Source organism: Lutra lutra, chromosome 1, assembly GCF_902655055.1.
Source record: "Lutra lutra chromosome 1, mLutLut1.2, whole genome shotgun sequence".
NCBI lineage: Eukaryota > Metazoa > Chordata > Mammalia > Carnivora > Mustelidae > Lutra > Lutra lutra.
Genome location: NC_062278.1, coordinates 200,295,525 through 200,318,115, shown reverse-complemented (window position 1 = coordinate 200,318,115; position 22,591 = coordinate 200,295,525). Strand labels below are relative to the sequence as shown.

The 22,591-nt window shown below is 45.0% G+C and overlaps 1 protein-coding gene across 4 annotated transcripts in view; it reads left to right on the top strand.

The window, feature by feature from the left end:
• CACNA2D3 (calcium voltage-gated channel auxiliary subunit alpha2delta 3) overlaps window positions 1–22,591 on the top strand; it is an 880,032-nt gene that overhangs the window by 398,949 nt on the left and 458,492 nt on the right. For all 4 annotated transcript variants that reach the window (XM_047691716.1, XM_047691706.1, XM_047691725.1 and 1 more), the window contains exons 6-9: window positions 220–351; window positions 8,157–8,217; window positions 8,316–8,466; window positions 20,104–20,178. In XM_047691716.1, coding sequence (XP_047547672.1) covers window positions 220–351; window positions 8,157–8,217; window positions 8,316–8,466; window positions 20,104–20,178 — 419 coding nt within the window. The remainder of the gene's footprint in view (window positions 1–219; window positions 352–8,156; window positions 8,218–8,315; window positions 8,467–20,103; window positions 20,179–22,591) is intronic.

The following is a 22,591-nucleotide window of genomic DNA, read 5'->3' as shown; positions in this document are numbered from 1 at the left end:
GAGTCACGAATAAAGGCTCCTGGGTGGCTATGGGGGGTTGGGCAGGATAAGGAAGTGCCAATGTATGGAATTCCCAGGAACTGAACATTTGGGAAGCTACATCTTTCTTCACAGATTTCTGCAAGATGAACCTCATGCTGGTATCGGCCAGCTCTGAGAGATGCTGGCCGGGTTCTCTTTCGCTCTGGTTTGTAACATTTGTCTTCCCTTTCTTTTCAGACCCAGCAATCGTCAACGGGGTTTATTGGTCAGAATCCCTAAACAAAGTTTTCGTGGATAACTTTGATCGTGACCCATCCCTCATATGGCAGTACTTTGGAAGTGCAAAGGGCTTCTTCAGGCAGTATCCAGGTGAGTATCCCTGCCTTGAGACTTATGATGGAGATTAATGATCTTGTGATAGTTTTCTTTCGTGCTCAGGGTTAAATTTTTTTCCCTCCCGTTAAGAGAAAATGAAAGATTAAATTCAGATCAGTTAAATCTCTCGCCAGGGTGCAGATAGGCATGGGAGCATGGCATCTGCACGCGCATGTGTGTACATGCGCAGGAGAGTGAGCACATATACGTGCGCAGGAGACTGTGCACACGCGCCGTGCCCCGCGCACGCGCGCACACACAGGCATTTAGATCTGCATATGGTTTTCACATCTTTCTCAATAGAGCAGTTTATAGAGCTGCCACTAAAAATGAGGCATTAGAACGTGAAACGCACCATATTTGATCTTTCTGGATGAGAGTTTGCTTTTATTAGTATGAAACTACTACAGATTCCTCTTGTCGTCGTCGTCGTTACTGTGGAAAAGAACAAGTCATCATTGGGCTGAATTAAATTCTAACCCAAGGTGTAAGAAATGGAAAATTTGAACTTGGGTTTCCCCACTCCAGAGCTGACCGCCCTCGGAGGAAGACCTTGCGATGACCAGAGCACCACTGGGGTCAGCGACTCATCCTTGGGACCACCAGTCGCACCTTCAGACGGGTTTGTCTGTCAGTTTGTCCCTCATACCTTTGGAGCAGGTGTTCCTTTTGAGGCCTCCCCAGGCCTCTGCTTTGCAATAAGAATTTAATTCTGGCTTGGTTTGAATTTTAATTAAGAGAGGAAGTTTTAATTTTGCTCACAAGTTGTGAAAACAGGACTCGAGGCTACAATCGTGCCAACATCACAGCTGCAGAAATTAACAAGCTCAACCTAAAAGAAGGAAAAGATGCCCTGCATAATCTTGGAGCAATTAAATGGAGTCTTTTATGTTTTCATTAAGTAAGACTAGGCACCTGATGTCTTCCCACTTTGAGGCACAGAGACTGTCAGCCTCCGCCTCGAGGAGCTGTTTGCCCTGCACACAGCATCTGTCCCCTGAGACTTGCCTGCCAAGTGTCTGCTTTGCCAGATTACTCAACATTTCCCAAGAGCCTTGTTCAGCAGGGCATGCGTGGTTCCTCCTGGAGCTCACAGAAATTTAAACGATAAGCATCCTAGTAAAGATAATGTTATAATAAACAGTGGTCTATTAAAGTTTCAGTGTCACCAAATTGCAGTCTGCTTTGATACCCTCAACAGAGTAAATTCAATGTTGATGTTGCTGAAAATCAAGTGTGGTAGGGGGCTGATCCATTGAGAAAGCCACAGGGAACTCTTACCATCCTACCATGGGGCATTTGGATCGAGGTGGAACTGATAAGAAGAAACCACAGATCATCTGTTGTCTCCATTAGCAGGAAGTCCTCAAACTATGGTCATGAGGAAATTTGAAAAAAAAAAAAAAAATGAAAATAAGAAGGTGCATTAGTCATCTCAGACTGCCATAATAAAATACCAGAGACTGGATGGTTTAAACAACAGACATTCATCTGTCATAGTTCTGGGGGCTGCGAAGTCTAAGATCAAGGTGCTGGCAGGTTTGGTTCTCAGTGAAAGCCCTCTTTCTGGCTTGCAGATGACCACCTTCTTCCTGTCTCCCCACATGGTAGAGAATAGAATCTCGGCTATTTCTTATTCTTTGTAGAAGAGCTCTAATCCTACCATGGAGGCTCCATCTTCATAACCTCATCTGAACCTAATTATCTCCCAAAAGGCCCCACTCTTCACACCACCAAATAGGGTAATGTTAGTCTTTAACCTATGAATTTGGGGTGGGGGTGGGGGGGGTGACAAACTTCACTCCATAACCAAAAGGAATCCTCATGAAGATTGTATGTAACAGGGGAGACTAATTTAATTTATATAGAAGGTTTTTATCAGTCAGAACAGTGGACTGAGAAATGTTTCCCATTTTTATGATATTTGTAGCAGAATTTTCACTTTATAAAATTCTTGCATCTTTTCTATGTTAATAAAGACATGAGTCACTGCCCTCCTAAGGGATTTCACTGCCCTGATAATGCCTTGTGCTCACTCGGTGCTTGATTCTGAACAGAGAACACACCTCGTGTCTCTTGGACATAAAATGATCATTAGAAGAGTGATCCATGGACATTTTGTGCTTGGATTTCTTATTTTCAGGATACTTCTTTCCATGTTTAGAGTGGTATAATAGTGTGAATCAGTGGTAAGGGTGCATATCCTTAAACAGAAGGGATAGTTCTTCATTCTTACATAAGTATGTCCCGAGTTCTTATTTTGTTCCTAGCACTATGTGAGGTCCAGAGGAGAAAATGGTGAAACTGAACAGCTAAGATCTCTGCCCTCATGCAGCTCCCGCTCATGGGGAAATGCATTCCTTCCCATTCTAGCTAGCTCTGGCAAGGAATGCATTTATTGGCCCATGTAACTTAAAATCTAGGAAATGTGTTGTTTTGAGACACAGCTGGGTCTCAGTATTCAGCATTGTCATTTGGATTGTGAATATTTCCTTCCCCCTTTCATCTCCACCATTCTCTGTTCTGACCATGTTTCACTGGCAGGTGATCTCCTAGTGATGGCGAACATGGCTGTGTGTTTGCAGGATTAGTTTTCAATTATGGTCGCAGAGGAAGAGAGAGCATCTGATCCAATGTCTCATATGAAAGTCCCGGGATTAGGCTGGTCTGGGTCCCATGCTCCTACCTCAAGCGAGGGAGCCTGGGCAAGTGGGTAGCTTAGACATCTGAAACCATGGGGAATGGCCAGGATTACTATGGCCTTGTCTGGAGGGGATCCTAAAGGAAGGAACAAGGACCACCAGGGAGACAGAGATAGGTGAGCAGGTCATGATGATACAGTGTGTTTCATGCTAAGATTGGGGAAATAGAAGATGCTAGGAGATCATTAAGGAGCAGCACAGTCTCAGCTTCTGGAGGTAGGAAGATGGAGTTCCTAGAAGGGGAATTTTAGTAAACATCAGCCTAGTAGCATACCTGTCATGATGATTTCTCTTTCTTTATAGATTTATCTAGGCCTCCACAAGCTCACCGTAGGTCCTAGAGGCATGTGGCAACACCTCCATGTGCTGCCTTTTGGATGATGTCGTGTTCTATGTCTACAATGTCTGATATGGTCATGAGCATGTGAGATGTGCCTGATGAGACTGAGAAACTAAAATGAGAATTTTATTGAAGTTGAATTAATTTAAATCTAAAATTAAATTGCCACATGTGGCTTGTAGCTATCCCATTGAACAGTGTGACTTATGGGAAGAGACTTTTGTGGGTCTGATACCCAGTTTCTGAGGTACTGGTCTACCTTTCAGTACCTATGTTACTGAAAGGTCTCACCAGAGAGAAAACTTCACGGAGGCTCTTCTGAACACCAGCAACCACCACAGCAACAAAATACTAGTAAAGGGCCTGTGAGCTCTACAGGATTGGTTACTCAGGACTTATCAAAGCTCTGTTTATTTGCGTGTCATCCTTGGTAGCCTTTGCTGGTGCTGACAGTATTAATGTCATATTAATACTCGTGCTGATGATAGTTGATAGTGGCCCCCATTTATTAAGCCCTGTGCTGTGTGCTTACACAAGCATTGTCTGATTTAATCCTCATGGTGATCCTGTGAGCTGGAGTCATTATAATCTGCATTTTACCAATGAAGAAACAGACCAAGAGGTTAACTGACCAACCAAGTCATACCAGCGGGATGGGAGGGAGTTGGTGATGGTGTTAATATTTTCACCACTTCTTTCATGCTTTGTTCTCATGGCAGCTCTTACTCTATAAAGTAGGATCTCTTCCCTGTAATCCTGAGCCATCAGGCTTTCAATCCCATGTCCTTTGCTAGGATATCTGCCCCAGGAGAGTGTCATATGACTATCACTCTGTTACCATCTTCAAGCCTACATATTTGTATGTATTTGTTGAATGAATGAATCACTCAGTAGATCAAAGTTTACCAGATCTATTGACCTGTCACTGGTAGCAGCAGCCCAGCCTCCACAGATATGGTAGAGCCACTGCTTCTCTGGGAAGCTGATCACCGGCTACTGTCTGGTGGGACTCAGTGACCAAGGGGGGAACTGGCAAAAACACAGTATAGAACTATGGTTCCTTTCTTTTCTCTACTGCTCCCTTTCCTCCATGTCTTCCCAAGCCAATGGCTGCATCATGCCTTTTATTTTGAGATTCATGCCCCAGCCAACCTGGTGGCATCCCAAAAAGGCATATTGTCAATTCTAGAAATTATATAGCTCATGCAGGTGCTTCCTGGTTAAGTATTGATTTCCCAGTTCTGAAAGATTTAGGATGAGCCAACTATTATTTCTCTGGGATTTGAAGTTACTTGGACACATTCAAAATATCTGTGTTTACAAAAAATTATATACTGGAAAGTCGATATGTCCTAGGGGAGATAGTACCACCTGGGACAAGGTTTCCTGAAGTCTGTCTCCTGAAACATTTTGTTGTGAGATTAGAAAAGGAAGGGCTCAGTGGTCAGTTAGCTTGTTCAATGCTGCCTCTATGGATCCAGTTGCAGAGATTCAAGATGAGGACAACAGATTAAAGGCCCTTAGGTGTCTTCCCATGCAGGGCATAGAAACCAGTTTTTTATTCATGTAACTCATGCTAACATCCAGAGAACTTCTCATGGGACCACTTCATGGAATTGCCTATATAAGGAAAAGCACAGTGGGTGGGGACTTGGGAGACAAGTCCTAGTCACAACTGTGAATCTCAGGAAAATCTTTTGAACTCTGAGAGCCTAGAATCCCTGCTATGTGTTGAAGATTTTGACCCAAGAGTCAGGTTTGGGCAAGATGGCCTTTCAGGGCCCATCCAGTCCTGACTTGAGTCAAGGTGTGTGACCTTTGCCACCTTAGGCAGCTGTGCCTAAAAATGTCTCAAGGTACTGTCTTCATCCCCACTCAATGTATACCTCAAATCCTCACCAGGAAGGGCCTGGGTCTCATGGTTCCTGCTGCCACCCAGTCTCCTTTCCTCTGGCATAGACATTCTCTATGCACAGCCATACCAGAATTACTCTAGTTCCTTGAACTTGATATGATTTTCTCAACCTCAGGACCTTTGCACATGTCATTCTCTATGCCTGGGGTATTCTTATTCACCCTGTGGCCACCATTTATTTTTGTTTTATAAGCACTACCTGTCTGCATTAGGTTGAGAAGTGTCTCCCCCCCCCAAATTTATGTCCTCCTGGAGCCTCAGAATATGACCTAAGTTGGAAATAGGGGTGGTATGTTGGGATGAGATCACAGTGAATTAGGGTGGGCCCTAAATACAGTATGAATGATGTCCTTATAAGAGGAGAGGAGAGACACAGAAGGAAGACAGAGACAGAGACTGAGGTGATGCAGCTACAAGTCAAGGAGCACCAAGGATTGCTAGGAACCAGCAGAAGCTGAGAAGAGGTGAGGAAGTGTTCTTCTCTAGAGCTTTAGAGGGAGTGTGGCCCTGCCAAGACCTTGATTTTAGACTTCTTTTCTCCAGAACTATGACAGAGTTCTTTCCTGTTAAGCCACCCAATTTGTAGGACTTTTGTTATATCAGCTCTAGAAAACTAATACACCTTCCTTCTGTTCTCACTTGAAAGAAGATCCTTCTTCCCGTTAGAGATTGGAATCACCTTTTGCGTCCTACTGTAGCACCAGGCACTTCTCCTTTGTGACATCTCTGGTGCATGTGATTTCTCTTCATGTGCCAGCTGGTCTGCTTGGCATGAGGCCTCCTGAGGGCAGGCAGGGGCCAGGCCTGTGTTTCTCAGTCCATCGCCTGGCAGAGTACTGGAGTTTGATGAACATTGTGATGAGTAGGCAAAAGGCTCTGGGGTTGTCCCATCTGTTCCACTTTCCTCTGGAATTGTATCCTTTCCCAGTTTTCCCAACAGACAAATTTCCCGTCAGCTTTTCAAAAAGCACCAAGTACAGCAGTGCCTGGGAGGAGTTGCGAGCCCAGCTGCAGGGAATGATCTCAGTCCAGAAGAAGAGTGTTGAATGTCATTAATCCCTTCCCTCCAGGCCCTAGGCTAGATGCTGGGGCTATAAGAAAGAATGGCACCTTTCTTTCTTTTTCTTTTTTTTTTTTTTAAGATTTTATTTATTAATTAGACAGAAAGAGAGAGATCACAAGTAGGCAGAGAGGCAGGCAGAGAGAGAGTGGGAAGCAGGCTCCCTGCTGAGCAGAGACACCCCCCCCGCCCCCCGCCAATGCTGTGATTGATCCCAGGACCCTGAGACCACGACCTGAGCCAAAGGCAGAGGCTCAATCCACTGAGTCACCCAGGCGCCCCAGAATTGCACCTTTTCTTGTCCCAATGCAGCACACAGGGATGGGGCTGCGATGGGGAGGAAGGATGGCCCAGGGGGGAGGGGTGGAGCAGGATCGGGTACAGTCCTTGTCTAAGAATACTTACCACAATTCAAGAAATAAATATCCACTGAAGGTTTACCATGGGTCAACACATTAAAAAAGAATTCCCTTTATTATAGGCTGGTTCAAACCAGCCCTTTGTGAAATTGGAACATTACCTAGCCTCACCATGGGTATAATTTTATTATGTGTTAAGACCTTACTACCCTAACTATACTTGGCTTTTATACAAAGCAGTGTATTTGTTATTTTTAAATAAACTGTGTTCTTGTCCCTTAGTGTACAAAATCATGTCAGATTTATTTTGTCTTCATTGCCTAATGACCTTCAATTCTCTTACTTCTGGTTTCTGATTTGCTATAGGAAACTCTGTAAATTAGGCCCATTTGTAGGTGGGGCATGTAGGTACAAGGAGAACAGAATAAAAGAATTCTCTGGGTAGCAAACTGCCATCTCATGGTTTTCTGAATACTAATTTGGGGGTGACATCTCAAGCACATATTATTTCGACATGGTCCAAAAGTTGGTCATCAGTAATTGGATGGAAGACTCCCAGTGTTACCATCTGAGTCAGGATTTCCTCCTGTGAAAATCATTTTTCTGTTTTTATTTTCTTCACTCTCAAGTCTGTATTTTAAATACTCCATCCCTGGCAGCACTGACGGTTGAAAACAATGATTTGCTATCTTATTTTCCAGGCAGCAGCCCCTTTTCTTTTTAAATGAAATTTTATTCTTAACAGCCGGGTTGTAAATAGCGAATGTCAACCTTGGACCTATCCTGACCAATCTGCAAACCACAAGACGAAGTATATGGGATCCCATCTTACACAAGGGGAAAACTCCCCACGATTCAAAGCCTGAAATTCAAGCTTATGCAGCATAATTAGAGTCATTTTTTCTCCGTCTCAGTCTGGAAAGCCAGGCCAGTATTCCTGATTATAAATACAGAAGTGAGGGGAGAACAGACCTACGTAAATTCTGAGGTGGAAATGTGGTGAGGCTTTCTACCCACCATGCGGCACACATTGCTTTGTCCAGACACAGGGACGTGGCCTGATTCTACCCAGAAGTCTATGAATGATGCTACCAGGTCTAGCAATTTACTGGACAGTGAGAAAGACCACTGGCCACGGGAAGGGGCTGGAGTCATGTCCTATGTTGACAGACAGCACGTTACTGAAGACGTGCCCACTCTCCATCAGGTCTTGGAGCAAATGGGCTAAGGCCATGTTTGCATTACTGTTCGGCCCTAAGACACCTTCCCAGAGCTGACGATGGAGTATGTGATGAGCTCTAACGCTGGTTGTTGTCGTGATTTTTCACCCTGTCTGTTCAATCAGCAAAGCAGAGCAGCCTTGAAATGCTATGAATAAATATTTGAAGTTTCTGGGTTTCTCATAACTCCATTTTTCTTCTAGGGATTAAATGGGAACCAGATGAGAATGGAGTCATTGCCTTTGACTGCAGGAACCGAAAATGGTAGGAAATGGTCACTCCTCTTAGTTAACATTTTAAAGAGAGAACTCATGGAGAGGTTTATTTTTACTTCATTTACACTTAATTTTCCCCTGACCTAGGTACATCCAGGCGGCGACTTCTCCGAAAGATGTGGTCATTTTAGTGGACGTCAGTGGCAGCATGAAAGGCCTCCGTCTCACTATTGCAAAGCAGACCGTCTCATCAATTCTGGATACGCTGGGAGATGATGACTTTTTCAACATAATTGCTGTGAGTGCAGCTGTTTTGTGCTTTTTCTGTACTCTGGGTTCATCCACTCTTTTAGCAGAAACCGGTTCCCATTCTTACTGCTTTTGTACGCACAGCATTGGATGTCCCACCCAAGATGAGGGATGGTTAGTCCCGTGGGGGTTCACTGAATCAGGAAGTTGGAATGGCTTTCAGAGCCTGGGAGAGCAGTGGAGCTCCATTTCCCCTCTCTACCTGGCACTCAGGCACTGCCATCTGGAAGAGTAGCACCAGATTTGATATTCCTTGGGGGCCAACCTTTTTGGAACCTTGGGGAATTAGACCTTGCAAGATGGTCCTTAAATGGCTAGTGGAAATTAACTATAAGCTAGATGAGTCTGATGACAATGATAGTAATAATAATCCTGAGGCTGAAGCAAGTAAACTGAGTTGTTTAAGGCTCCCCGAACCCTTGATCTCAGCTTTGGAAACAGAAGGGTCATTTATTAAGTGCCTACTGAATGCTATTTGCATTTCTTTGTTCCTCACAGCAGCTCTCAGAGGCAGGAGGTGGTTTTTGGCATTTTCTGAGATGCAGCTGCTGGGGTTGAGAGGGTCAGTAGTGCCTTGCCTGAAGTCCTAGAGCAGGGATGAGGGAGACCCAGAGCCAAGCAGGGTAGCAGTTTGCTTCCTGGAAAGGAGCAGCGATTTCTGGTTTCCATCTCCGGTTCTTTTTCCTCTTCTCCCCAGTTCTGTGGTATGAAGTCTTTGCCACTCTCTTCCCAAAGATTAGAGTCACAACGAGCCTGCTTCTTTTCCCTAGGTGCTTCACCAGGTTCTCGTGTCTGGTGGTCAACTGCACTTTGCCCATCACCTCTATCGAGGACGCCGACGGGCTGCAGGAGGCAGCCGAGGCAGCGCACAGGGGACGGCGCTTGGGCTTTGGGGTCAGGACTTACTTTGAACCCTAGTTCTGCCACATAGAGCTAGCAAACCACATGCGTCTGAGCCATCAGCCCACCCCCTGAAGCTTGAGTACTCCCCTTGCCCACACAGTTGCTGCCAGATTACCTGAGCCCGGGCACAGGAGGCCCCACATTGAGAGCAGGATATGAAGGAAGGGGTGTTATTTGAAGAGCCAGGCAGACGGGCTCCAAGCGTGTGGTCCGTGTGGCTTCCCCAGGCTCCTGAGCAGAGTGCATCATCACGATACCCTCTCTCTGCGAGGTCTCTGCATGGGCACAATAGCTGCTTTTACTTGCCGGGCAAAGTTTGCAAGGGGAGGGCATGGGGGTTTAAAGGACATTGGATTTCTATCGCATTGAGATTGTTTGACTTAGTGTCCTGCCGCATGCTTCTGATCAGACTGAGCAAGAAGGCGCAGCTGCGGACTGCCCATGATTTATAACTCTCAAATTTAAAAAAACCCTAAAGAAGAAAAGGAAGAGAGACAGAAGAAGAAATTCCGTGGTAACAGGGGTTAGTTTATTTATGGTTTATTTATTCAGCTAGACCCGGTGCCTGGGCCAGTGCCTGGCCAAGAGTGAGGGTTCAAATATGTGTTGAAAGAATCATCCCTACAGCCGTCTTGCCCACTCCTCCTTAGCATCCGATGTGGATGATCTCGTGGGGGCTTCCCCCCCGCTCCGTGACACATGGAGTGGAGGCGGAGACACCACGAGGCAGAAGCCACCAGCTTGAGGTCACACAGCTGGAAGAAGTGGCCCAGGAGGAACTCAGAACCTGCCTGGCTTTCCCTCATTCTGCTTCGTGAGCAGAAGTGAAGACACGGGCTCACCCTGAACCTGGATGGCCCCAGGGCACCATTCGTTCGGGGCGGGGGGGGGGGGGGGGGGGGGGGGACTGTTCAGACAGAACTTGGGGTTTTTAAATCAAGCCAAGTTGCTCTAGTTACCAGTCTCTTTGTGAATATGCAAATGTAGCTTGATCCCCCACACATCCTGAAGCATTTCCAGATAAGAAGCAGCTAATTTGGGACTATCTTTCTTATTAATCTTTAATTACTCATTACAGAAGCATCAGAAATTAGCATAGTAAGAAGTACTAACTAATTATATCGTGGGTCCTTTATCAGTCAGGATTTATTGTTCTGTTAACAAAACCAATCGATTGAAATAATCTCTGTAAGTTCATTAAGATATACAAACAGTGTCAACTCCATAATGAAGACAGAGTGATTAAGATAATTGAAAGTAGACATGCTAGTTATTTTAGAATAGTTAAGGGGAAAAAAAGTATTATTATTATTTTTTTTTTGCTCCAAATTGTCCCCTTATATAAAGAAACCCATTAGAGGTCCCATTAACCCTCACCGTACATCTGCTTGTTAGTTTTCAACATAAATGATCAGCTTCGAGACTATTTACATAATTATTTTGACGAATAGGAAGATACTCTGAACTTTTTTTATTTTAAGCCTCTATAGTAAAATCCATGAACTCTGTCCCCCTAATGGATAAAAGAATGGATCAAGTTTGTTCATGAATTTGTATATAAAGGCCTAGATGGTAAAAAGCACCACTAATTAACAGTAACTTTTATACATTGATTGTTTTATTATAGGCAATATATGCAAAAATTTTAAACAACTCTGAAAAGTTCCCCTTCCTTTGCTGTTTGCCATTGTTCCAAGTTCTAACATGTATATGAACATACATAATTTTTCCACAGCAATAGAATCCTATTTTCTGGGATATTCAGCAACTTGCTTCTATACTCATATCATAAGCAAGTATATTTGAAGAACAGAGCATTTCTTTTATTTTTTTTTAAGATTTTATTTATTTATTTGACACAGAGAGAGAGATCACAAGTAGGCAGAGAGGCAGGCAGAGAGGGAGAAGGAAGCAGGCTTCCCGCTGAGCAGAGAGCCCAATGCGGAGCTCTATCCCAGGACCCTGAGACCATGACCTGAGCCAAAGACAGAGGCTTAACCCTCTGAGCCACCCAGGTGCCCCGAGAACAGAGCATTTCATCACCTCTAGTTGACGTTTATTATTTAACCAGTCCTCCTTTCCTGGGTATCCTGCTGTTATGGGTCTCTTTTCCACTTGAGAGTGCTGCAGAGAATGAACTTGGGCGTGTGTTTTTGTAGTGTTGGGTATGCTTCTATTGAATAAAATCTAGAAGTGGCATTGCTGCCCCAAAGGGTATGCACATACTTAGGTATTATGAGGATGTCCCTTAAGTAGGCTGGTGTAATGCTTATACACTCAGAAAGCATACAGGCATACCTTGGAGATATGGCAGCTTTGGAACCAGCCCACCAAAATTTAGTGGGTATTCTGATAAAGTAAGACAAATGAAGTTTTTGGTTTCCAGTGCGTATAAAAGTTATGTATACACTATATTGTAGTCTGTACATGTGCAGTAGCATTATGCCTAAAAATAATGTATGCACCTGAATTTTAAAATACTTTATTGCTAAAAAATGCTAACCATCATCTGAGCTTTCAGTGCTGATCCCAGAGCACCATCACAAATATAATAATGAAAAAGTTAAAATATTTGAGAATTACCAAAATGTGACAGAGAAACACGAAGTCAGTAAACACCATTGAAAAAATGGTGCCAATAGCCTTGCTCTGCAGAAAGTTGCCACAACCTTTAAAAAGTAACCTTGTAAAAAATCACAGTATCTGGGAAGCACAATGAAACAATGTATCCCTATATTAATCAGCTCCACCTGCTCTAACAAAATACCATAAACTGGGTGGCTGACACACAGAAATGTATTTTCTTACAGTTGTAGAGGCTGGAAGGTTCAAGATCAAGGTCCAGTAGGGTTTGTTTCCTGTGAGGATTTCCTTCTTGACTTGTAGACAGCCCCCTTCTCACTGCGTGGGAGGGAGGGAGAAAGAGAGAGAGAGTAGGCTCGGTAATGTCTCTCCTTCTACGAGCGCTAATCCCATCATGAGGCCTGGACCTTCATGACCACAGCTAGCCCTAATCACCTGCCAAAGGCCACATCTCCAAATATCACCACACCATGGGATAAGGCTTCAACATGAAGTTGGGGGGAGGGGTGCACAAGCAGTCCATTACATCAATTGACGATTCTAGATAGTGGGTTGATAATTGGTGGATTTCCATGTGTATTCCCTGGAATTGTCTCTTCTCAAAGCTGAGTATGTTTCACCAGTGATGCCTTGCCACATCATGGTGGTTTGTTTGTTTGTTTGCTGTTTTTGCCACTACCTTATATTTCTACACTGGCAACATTGCTCTGGTAATATGGTGTATGTGGGTTTTTGTGCCTATTTAAATGGTTACTTGCCTCCGTCTAGAGGGATAACCTACTGCAGTCTCTTATAAAGGCAGGGGGATGGGTGGTCTGAAGCTCTGTCCAGAATGCCCTGGAAATCTGTTTGAGGGGCATTGTTCTTGTCGGCCGGATTCCATTTACGGGAGAGGACATTATCATTTCACCCTTCATTACACCGTCAGCTTTCTCCTGCTGGCTGGGTAGATGTGTGAGGAGACATTTCAGAGTTTTAGGGAGAAAGTAAAGAATACATTCTTGTTTTTCCATGGCAGAAGCCCTTGTGTGTTGTAGGTATTTGTTTATACAAATGTACTTCATCATTGCGTCTTGGTATTCAGGGCCGTAATAGGGAGGGGAGGAGAGGGGGGTAAATAATGAAAAAGCCTTTCCTTGGCCATTTCAGTCATTTTTGCATGTTTGCATGTTTGTGTGAAGCTCATTGACTAGATGCATCTTATATATTATACTGTAAAGCTTCCAATTCAGGTCTTTCCGGAGAATAAACATGAAACGATAATGTTAAAAACTGTTTTAGCTTTCATGGGCAGGGTATTGCAAAGTCTAAGACTGATGAACTAAATGATTGAATTATAGAAGAATAGAAGAAATATGAGAGTGATTTTGTGCAGCCGAAGTTAAAATTTAAGGTCAAACCACTGGTGCATGAAGAGAGATGTCACTGACAAGAGAAAAGGCATATTTTTCTGATTTGCTTTGAAGTCTAACTACAAGCCATGCATTAAATTAACAATATTATCATAAAAATGAGGGTGCTAATTCTGTCCGATGCTGAAATTTGAAAAATGATTTTACGGAAGCCTAAGCCATGCATTAAATGAACACAGTATTAACTGGACCGATATTGTTAAATCAATTTAAATGCCTCCTACAGCCTGTGTTTGTGCAGAGCTGAACAGAGAGGAGCATCATTTGTTAGTTCAACCCAGAACTTTCTGGTGCCCTGGTTTTAATTTGCAGGATTTTCTTTAGAACCGTTTCTCCAGTGCTTTGTCTGCTATGGATTTGCTTTTTAAAGTAATCGATTCCGTATTAAAAGTATGAGGATGGTATTTTCTTGCAGTGCTCATTTGTTCTGTATACTAATTACGTCCAGTCGTGTTTCAAATTACACAAGAAGCTTTTGTAATGCAGAAGATCCCTGGGATGCCTGTGTTGGTGAAAATATTGTGGGTTCATCTGCTTCGTTACATAAGCCCTACACATTTTCATTCTAAAGGTTGTTTAATCAAAAGCGCACCGATAAAACCATATAAATATTTAATGGGGTTCCAGTAATTCTACATCACTTTCTTGCATTGCATGAGCATGCCAGCACTTTAATTCTATGTGCTTTTTGTTTTGTTTTGTTATTTTGGTTTTTTTTTTTTTTTTTTGAACTTAGGATTCTCTATAACGTCCCCACTTACTTCATTTACTTTTTGTTTATCTGTTTTTTGAAAGGGGTGGAGAGTCTCTTTTTTTTTTTTTTCCTTCTGTGTCAATTTGTGTGTGTGTCTAGGCTTTGTTTCTCTTCTTTTCCCTCTGTAATCTTCTCTATAACTTTTCTTTTCATTTCTTTGTTCTGATTATTCATTAACAAATTCTGTTCAATGCCAAGAATTGAGTATTATACTAGGGCTGCCTCTGTAAATAAGGAAGACAGGTTGTTCCCCCTCCCCCTCTATGGAACTTGAGGTTTTGTGTGTGTGAGTGTTGGGTGTGGGAACAAGTGAGAAGCTGGTGCTCACTGCAGAGTGGGGGGTGGGGCAGGGAGGGCAAGTAACCAGCCGGGGACTCCGCAATGGCTTCTTGGAAAAGGTGATGACTCAGGGAACACCAGGGCTGGGGGCATCTACAGGAGGAACGGGCTATTTGCCGGTGGTGTCACTCCTCCCCACCCACCCCTGGAAGTACAAGCCTGGTTGGATTGACTGAAAGGTGTTCATTGTTTGGACTTACTGGAGTTGGAGGTGAATGGGGGAGATGGAGTGGACGTGGAAGTGGTTGATGATAAAAGGAAGGGCTAGACTGAGGGAGGCGGGCTAGACCCAGCAAGTCTGGTCAGCCACATAGAACAATTGGGACTTCATCTACAGACAGGGGGAGACATGGAGGGGTCAGTTGCAGGGTGATCTGTGGGGATGTCCCCCGAAAGTTTCTCCCTTCTTAGGTCTCCCCTCAACCTCTTTCTTAGGCAACTAATGGTCTTCTTGTTAGTTCTGAAAACTCCACTGCTTCCAACCTGAAGTGGGGCTGAGTTCTCACCATCACCCAGAGCCCAGAGTTAGCTGGTTTTCACTCTTGGCCTTTAGGCTTTAATTTACGTGACCCAGCATGTGACACAGTACTACACCAATGCCAAAGCTTGTGTGAGCCTTGGTGGGTGAGCCCAGCCCATTTTTTCTTTGTGTTTAGAGCCTTCTCCAACACGTTCTGGCCATTCATTGAATGAAACTTGAAGCTTGGCTTTCCTATTTTAGATTATCATTAAAATTCCCATTGAGGATTTTGGCATGTCCTTAAAACGGTAGATGTAGGGAATGGTTACAAGGATTTCACAGAAGGAAGGAAAAGGCAGATGACGACGTGTCCTTGCTGTCAGAGTGCAGAGTTGTGTGGTTGGCGTGGGAGAGAGGGAGGGATAATTCCCGAGAGAAGATACGGGTGGGATGTAATCTAATCCCTGAAGATCATGAGTTTACCTCAAGTCTGCTTTTGCTTTTCGGATGGACCATGGTAGCATCCTAGATGAGCACTTTTTAATCATGAAAAGGAAAAACAGCCATTATCTTTAGATGTAATGAGCATATTCTTCTATGGAGAAATGTAGGAGAGAGTGGTTCGTGATCGTTCCCCAGTGAAGGTCATGTGCCAGTTTAGCCAGTGTTTTATGTCCCTGAATATAGTGGTGCTTAGTTGATACTCAGTAGGCAAACTAAGGACCAAAGAGCTCCATGGCAGATCCTTCCTGGGAGGGGATTTGGTAGTAAGCTGGATGCACTGTCTTGACTCTATGTCTGCTGAAGACCTGGTCACTGAGAGGGTTCAGAGTGTGGCATAGAGTGGGACAGTGGACAGCCACACACCCTGGTGGTTTCTGTCTTGGCTATTTAGACAGTCCCCCGTGTCTATGGGTATATCACTTCCATCCAGTGAGGGCAGAGTCTGTACTCTCCAGAGGTGGTCAGGGGCACATGACCCCTGTCCTCACCATGCCCTGCCTACTTAGTAAATGCCAGCTCCAGGTGGAGGGCATGTTTGCTGGTCTTTCTCTCTAGCTAGCACACATGACAATTGCATATATATTTTCTTTCTTCCTTGTGCATGTGCATCCAGATGCCTTCTTTCTCTTTCTTACATGACGAGCTCTGTGTTGACACTTCACCAAATTACTTCGTTTCATCCTCACGGTGACTTCACAATAGAAGCTCAGTTACAGTTCCAACACAAAGTCCAACAGTCCTCAACACGAAGCCTGAGACTCAGGAGAGAGGCCTTGGCCAAGGTCACGCAGGTGGTGTATGACAGAGCCAGGATTTGAACCCAGGCCTGCCTGCCTCCATTGCTTTAGGTTCACTGCTCTACCTTTGTGTGGATCAGAAGAGGAGAGCCAACCAGAAAGAAGAAAGGGAGAAGGAGACAGACGTTGACCATGTGGCAGTCCTAGCTCTTGAAGGGGTGAATGTTCTTTGCCCATCTTCTTACCAAGTGGTTGGTGGACTGGCTGGACCATCTCTGGGGATGCCTGAGCCCTCTCCTGTCCTGTGAGGAGACTCTTCCCATTTCCCAGAAATTTGTAGGAAGGACCACCCACTTCAGAGTGGAGACGGAGATGACTGAGTCCCTCTCTAGGGTTCATTCTTGGTAGTGAGATGGAGCAAAAGCAGATGGTGGAAGAAAATTCCACCTGGACAGTGAGGATGGTGTGCACTGCATCCTTTCCTTTTTTAGACAACTAATATCTGATTGTTTACATAGGGATGAAGGAGAGCTGTTTATCGGGCTACTGTATCTTAGGGCTGGAGGAGATCAGATCGTCAGCTGTGAATTGATATGGCCATCCTGCATCATTGTTTCACAAAGTGGAAATCTAGAGAACATCCATTAAAATGTAGAAACTGGAAGGTTTCCAAATGGAGAGCTGCTGGGAACTTGGAAACAGTTTCACGTCCAGGGTGCCTTTGGTGCTCCCCTAGGGAGGAGCACAGGGTAGCATGGTGAGCACGCACGGCTGATGGGCCTCCTTGGCACAGCCGCCCTGTGCGCACCGCTCCCTCGCAGGGACGGCTGAGCCCAACTCCCTCTGGTGATCCAGACCAGATTGCTCAGCATAGCTTTATCCTGATGCAGTCAAGGGAAATTAGTCAACTGCAAGCTTGGATGATGCCACTAACAAGCTGGCAGGGGTTCAGAAGAGCAGATTCCTCCACTGTGGCCACAGCTCACACAGTGATGGGGAGCATGGTTTTGATTACTGCACATGTTCCTCCCTGATGAGGGCAAGAACATCTTGGTCCTCTTTCTTTTCCAGCCCCCGCGGCAGTCCCCCCACGTGTACAGGCCTTCGTACTAGCAAAGCAATTTCTAGTCTGTTGCCTCGTGGGACCCTCGCAGGAGTCCCTGGAGGGTAAACAGAAGATCATTTAGCACCTTCCGTTGGAGAAGATAGGGGGACTTGAGGTTCAGTGGCTTTCCCAAGGCCACACAGGAAGTATGTGGCAGAGGCAGAACATGGACCTGAGGGTCCTGACTCTCAGCTCAAGTTCTGCAACCCCAGGGATCAATATTGATAATGTATATTAGATATGTATATTATGTGCATATGTATATTAGAATGTAGATAAAATTTAAAATTTTCCCGGCAAATGGAATTGGGAAGTTTGGGAGTGCAGGGTACAGAGCAACCAAGTGTTTCATGATGTCATGGATGGGAGCAGGGCTGCTGCAGGTTTGGTTTGATGCTTCAGCAGCTCGGTCTTTCTGCGTGTTGCTCTCCAGGCTTAACCTTGTCACCTCATGGTTGCAAAATGGCTGCTGAACTGTGAGGTGTGTCCCAAGTGGGAGGGAAGGAACGTAGTGGGTAGAGAAGAGTTTTCCTCTAATGGCAAGAAAAAAAATTCCCTGAAACTGCCCAGAAAACCACCCCTTATGTTTTGTTGGCTGGGAATGGGTCACATGACCACCCCTAGCTTCAGGGCAGGGTAGGTAAGCATGCAGCCAGCAGAGGAGGAGGGAGTGGTTCTGACTGGCTTCTGCTTCCGGCCTTAGGAATGGGCATCTTGTCACCCTTGACCAGCTCCGTCAGCAAGGGAGGTGGAGGACAGGGGAATGGCTATCTTTTTCTCCAGCAACTTCCAGCATCAGCCCCATATGGACTGAGAACCCTGGAGAAGTTCTTCTTCAGATTGGACTGTGACATGCTTCCTGAACCCTCAGATGGTGTCCCATTTGTTGACTGGAAGTCATGCTCCCGCTTGTCAATTGCTAATTTCCAGAATCACATAAACATGTTTTTCCTCCATGCCTCTTCAGAGGAGATCCAAGCTATATGATCATGGAGCTGTAATTTTTTCAAATGCTCTGTGTGACCAAGAACAAAGACTAATGAGGGAGCCAAAGTCAGACTGATGAGAAGCATAGAGGCTTTGGGGGCCAGAGAGGACAAATCGGGGGCTTTGAGGTCCTGAGGTCATTGGCTGTGAGGTCAGACTGTCTGGGTTTGTATCTGGACTCCACCCCTTGTAGACTCCCCAGTGATGTGGGGCAAGGTGATCATCCTTGCTCTGCTTTGGTTTCTGCATCTGTAAAGGGGGTGTGGTTAGAAGGGCTTGCCATGTGAGGTTAAGGTATGCTGTGAATGAAGTCTAGCCTGTGCCTAGATGAAGTGAGTGCTCAGTAACAGTGAGCTGAGGTCATGATTATCACTGCTCCCGCCTGCTTAGCCAGCACCTTAGCACTGAAACAGGCTGTGTCTCTGTCACTGTTCAAGCAGCTGCGTGTCTGGCCCCCTTCAGTCTGTCCCTGTAGTGTGCCCAGAGCAGTGGGCCTTCGCTCATCCTGTTAGTCACTCACTTCCCTGTACATAGCCCTCTGTGGTCCTCACGGTGCACACAATTGAAATCTGAACTTCTTAGCCAGACTTTGTTGGGGAGCTGGAGCTTTTAGAGTTGGTTCTGGTTCCTTTTCTCTGGAGCTCTGGGCTGGGTTCTTGATAGCTGGAGTGGAAATGTGATGACATGCATTGAACACTTTGTTCTTGGGCACTGACTGCAGGCCCAGCCCTGTACTTGTCACAGGCAACACATGGAGGAACCGAGTATGGACCCTGACAATGTGGGCCTACCCATGGCAAGGGATCCAGGCACCAGGCTGTCAGAATTTGGGAGTTTACAGGAAAGGAGCCTCAGCTACACTAGAGGCATCTTCTGACAAGAGGCAGGGATGAACTTGCCCGGAGGATGGATAAGAGTCAGCTTGGAGATGCCAGAGCAAGACTCCAGACAGAGGGTCCTGTGTGGGAGGAGAAGATGGGATAGCCCAGAGGACAGGAAGGGAATCAGGGCTGGCTGGTGCTAAGTTTCTGGGGAGAGCTAATGAGTGAGTGAATTTGGAAAGGTCAATAGGGCCAAGTGTCCAGAGCCCTGCCATACCCTGAGAAGGTTTATCTGCAGAGCAGTGGAAAGTGTGAATGGGTTGGCAGGAAGTGGCATGACCTGGTTGGCATTTTAGAAGGACCCAGCCTAGCTCCAGTGCAGAGAATCATACTTAAATTTCCACTTCCTTGTTGTTAGCTTTGGACAAAAACAAATGGTCATATTCTGGGTATTCTTGGATAAAAACTAATAGGACGGCTGGTATTGGCCTGTGTGGAAGGTGGTGCCATGGCTCGTGGGTAGTGCTCTCACCAAAAGCCACAGAGCCTCCCAGAACGATGGGGGAACACCAAGGCTTCTCCTTTTCTCCATTCTTTGGTCACTCATGTGCAACCCACGCACAGGTCTTGTGCTCCAGAAAACCAAAGACAGGGGCTGCAGCTGTGTTCGCCCAAGTCTGGGATGCTCTTTAGGTCCCACTTGGGTCATACACTGTCCAGCATGGCCACAGAGCCCCAGTGTTCGGAGTCACCCCTAAAGGATTGTCAGTTAACTGTGTTTGCCCTTAACACTGCCATCTACCAGCACACGCTCTAGAACTTTCTTCCTCAAACAAGAGAGGACTATCCGGTGCTTCAGCACAATCTTATATAAGGGCACCAATGAGAAAGTCACCTAAGTGAATGAACTGAGCCCATAGTTCTGTTGCATTTTGGTTTGTTTGCATGTATCCTTCAATTACCTAGTAGACCTCAAGTGATTAATTATGTGTGTCCTCTTGGCTGTTTCATCTCTTTGCAGTATAATGAGGAGCTTCACTACGTGGAACCTTGCCTGAATGGGACGTTGGTGCAAGCTGACAGGACAAACAAAGAGGTAGGGCCTGCCGCCAGGCAGGGGAATCAGGGGTGGGGGCATGGTCTCGTCCCCCTCACAGTGCTGGCTGACAGTAATTCCATTCTAGTTTTTAGAAACTCATCAAAGTATTGGCCTTTTGTTGAGGGCCTTGGAACCCTAGTGCATAGGACAGTTATGAAGAGGCACAAATAAAATCCTTGCAATAAAATAATGGCATGGAGGGCAGAAGCTCCATAGTTCTGAAATACTTGTATTGTTTACTTTTTTCCTTGCTCTGTGCACATCCTGTGTTACACCTGATACCTGTGTTGACACCATTGAAAGATTATGGCTTTTGCTGAGATTTCAAAGAAAATTGAGCCTACTTGCTAAATCTCTTGAGTTGCTCTTACTATAATTGATTAAATAATCTTTGAGATGGCTATTGGGGTAACTTGTCTCCTGGTTGGAAGGTAAGCTTTATGAGGATAAGGATGATATCTGCTCCCTGCTATATATCTAAGGCTCTGAAGCATTGCCTGCTATATAAATATTGTGAAACAAAATGAAGATGTATTAAAGGAGGACCTTAGGAAGCGGGGTAGAAATTGTCCTTCTAGTTGGAGCATTCTAGGAAAATTCACTGAACAGATTTCAATAAAATCTGTTTCCCCTTAGCCATATTCATTGTTTATTTTTATTTATCTTTTTTTAGAGAGAGAAAGCGAGAGAGAGAGAGAGAGCACACAAGTATGAGGGGAAGGGCAGAGGGAGAGAGAGAGAGAGAGAACCTTAAGCAGACTCCATGCTCAGGGCAGAGCCTGATGTGGGGCTCAATGTCACAACCCTGAGATCGTGACCTGAGCTGAGATCAAAAGTCAGACACTTAACCAACTGAGCCACCTGGGTGCCCCTCCCCTTAGCCATCTTTAAACTTGTTAGTGCAAAACACCTCAGCTACCACCATACCACCCCTTACAGGACCGGGTAACGATTTAGGTCGAAGGTGTGGCTGTGGCCCCAACAATATCACACCTCCTGAGACACAGAGCTGCCACTCTATGTCATTTTGCTTTGTTATATTTGCCATGCAGGGCTGCTCCTCCCCCTGAAGAGCAGGCTCCCATGAGGTGGCTGAGGGCAGTGGCAAGGCAGATTCCTGTGAGGCACTGTGCCTGTGCTGGGGAGATCCTGTTGGCTCAAAGGGGCAGGGAGTGGCATTGGTACTATCTTAAGTGCAAATGGTAGAAGCATTTGGTTGGGCATCTCTGAGGGAGTGACCAGCAGAGGATTGGGAGAAATTTCTTCCAGCTAGAATACAAAGTGAGAAAGAAAAATTATACCAGAGTTAATATCCAAGCTTCAATTTGAGGGGAAAGAAATACCATAATAAGCTTTATGTTTGGAGGGAGAAAGAAGTACATGGTAGTTCAAAGAACAAGTGTATCTAGAGAATGTTTATTCATGGTCATTTTGTGGGGTAAGGTAGAAAAGAATGACTTAGACCTCCACTTATCTTTTTAAATAATTTAAATTATTTAAAATTTATCACCGAATTTTCCTAGGGATCTTCCCCTTGTTTGATCATTGCCTGGGTCTGTATTCCACCCCTTTCCCAATAGTGTAGCCTTGAAATATCCTCCAAAGCCTCAGATAGGTGTTCAGTGATCATGTCTGAAACATGAAATAGAAAAGATGCTTTAAATGATCAAAACCGCCCTTCAGGTTGCATCCCAGATAAACAGGGAGCAGTGTGACAATTAGATATCTGAGGTCTTATGAAGGAAAAAAAAAGTGTTAGGGAAAGTGGAATGAGCATTTATTTAAAATTGTCTTTGAAAATGTATGGCTATTAAAGACTGGAGGGCTTTTGAATACAAAAATTTACCCGGCCATCTGATTCTGCCAATGGGGATTAGCCACATTCCAATCATATTCTCTCCCTTACAACTAAAACACCCTGGATTGAAACCTACACCCAGTTATAGGAAGGCTGCAAGGTGAGCTGCCTTGACCTAAAGACATGTACCTGTGTTCCTTGGGTCTCTTGTTGATTTCCACCATATGTCGGAATGGAGCACTCCAGAAGCCTCCTTCCTGTACCTACAATAGGCAGAGACCAAAAAATAATAATTAAAAAATTTTTGAAGAAAAGCCTGTTCCTTCTAGCCAAACAACCAGGAAAGGGGTAACCTCGTAACAGAAAACCTTTGTGAAAGTACCTTTCCTACTCCAGACGGACACCAGTGGAACAACTATAGAGCAATCCTCCACAGTTTCAGCAGGGCTGAATGATAAATTGACCTTCCAGCCCACCCCACCCACTTGACCCTCAGCTCAACACAGAGACCAATGGCTAAGAACAAGATTGTTTAGGATCTGGAGTCTCACAATGTAAAACCCAAAATGCCCAGAATGCAATAGAAAACCCCTTGTCATTCCCCCAAACCAG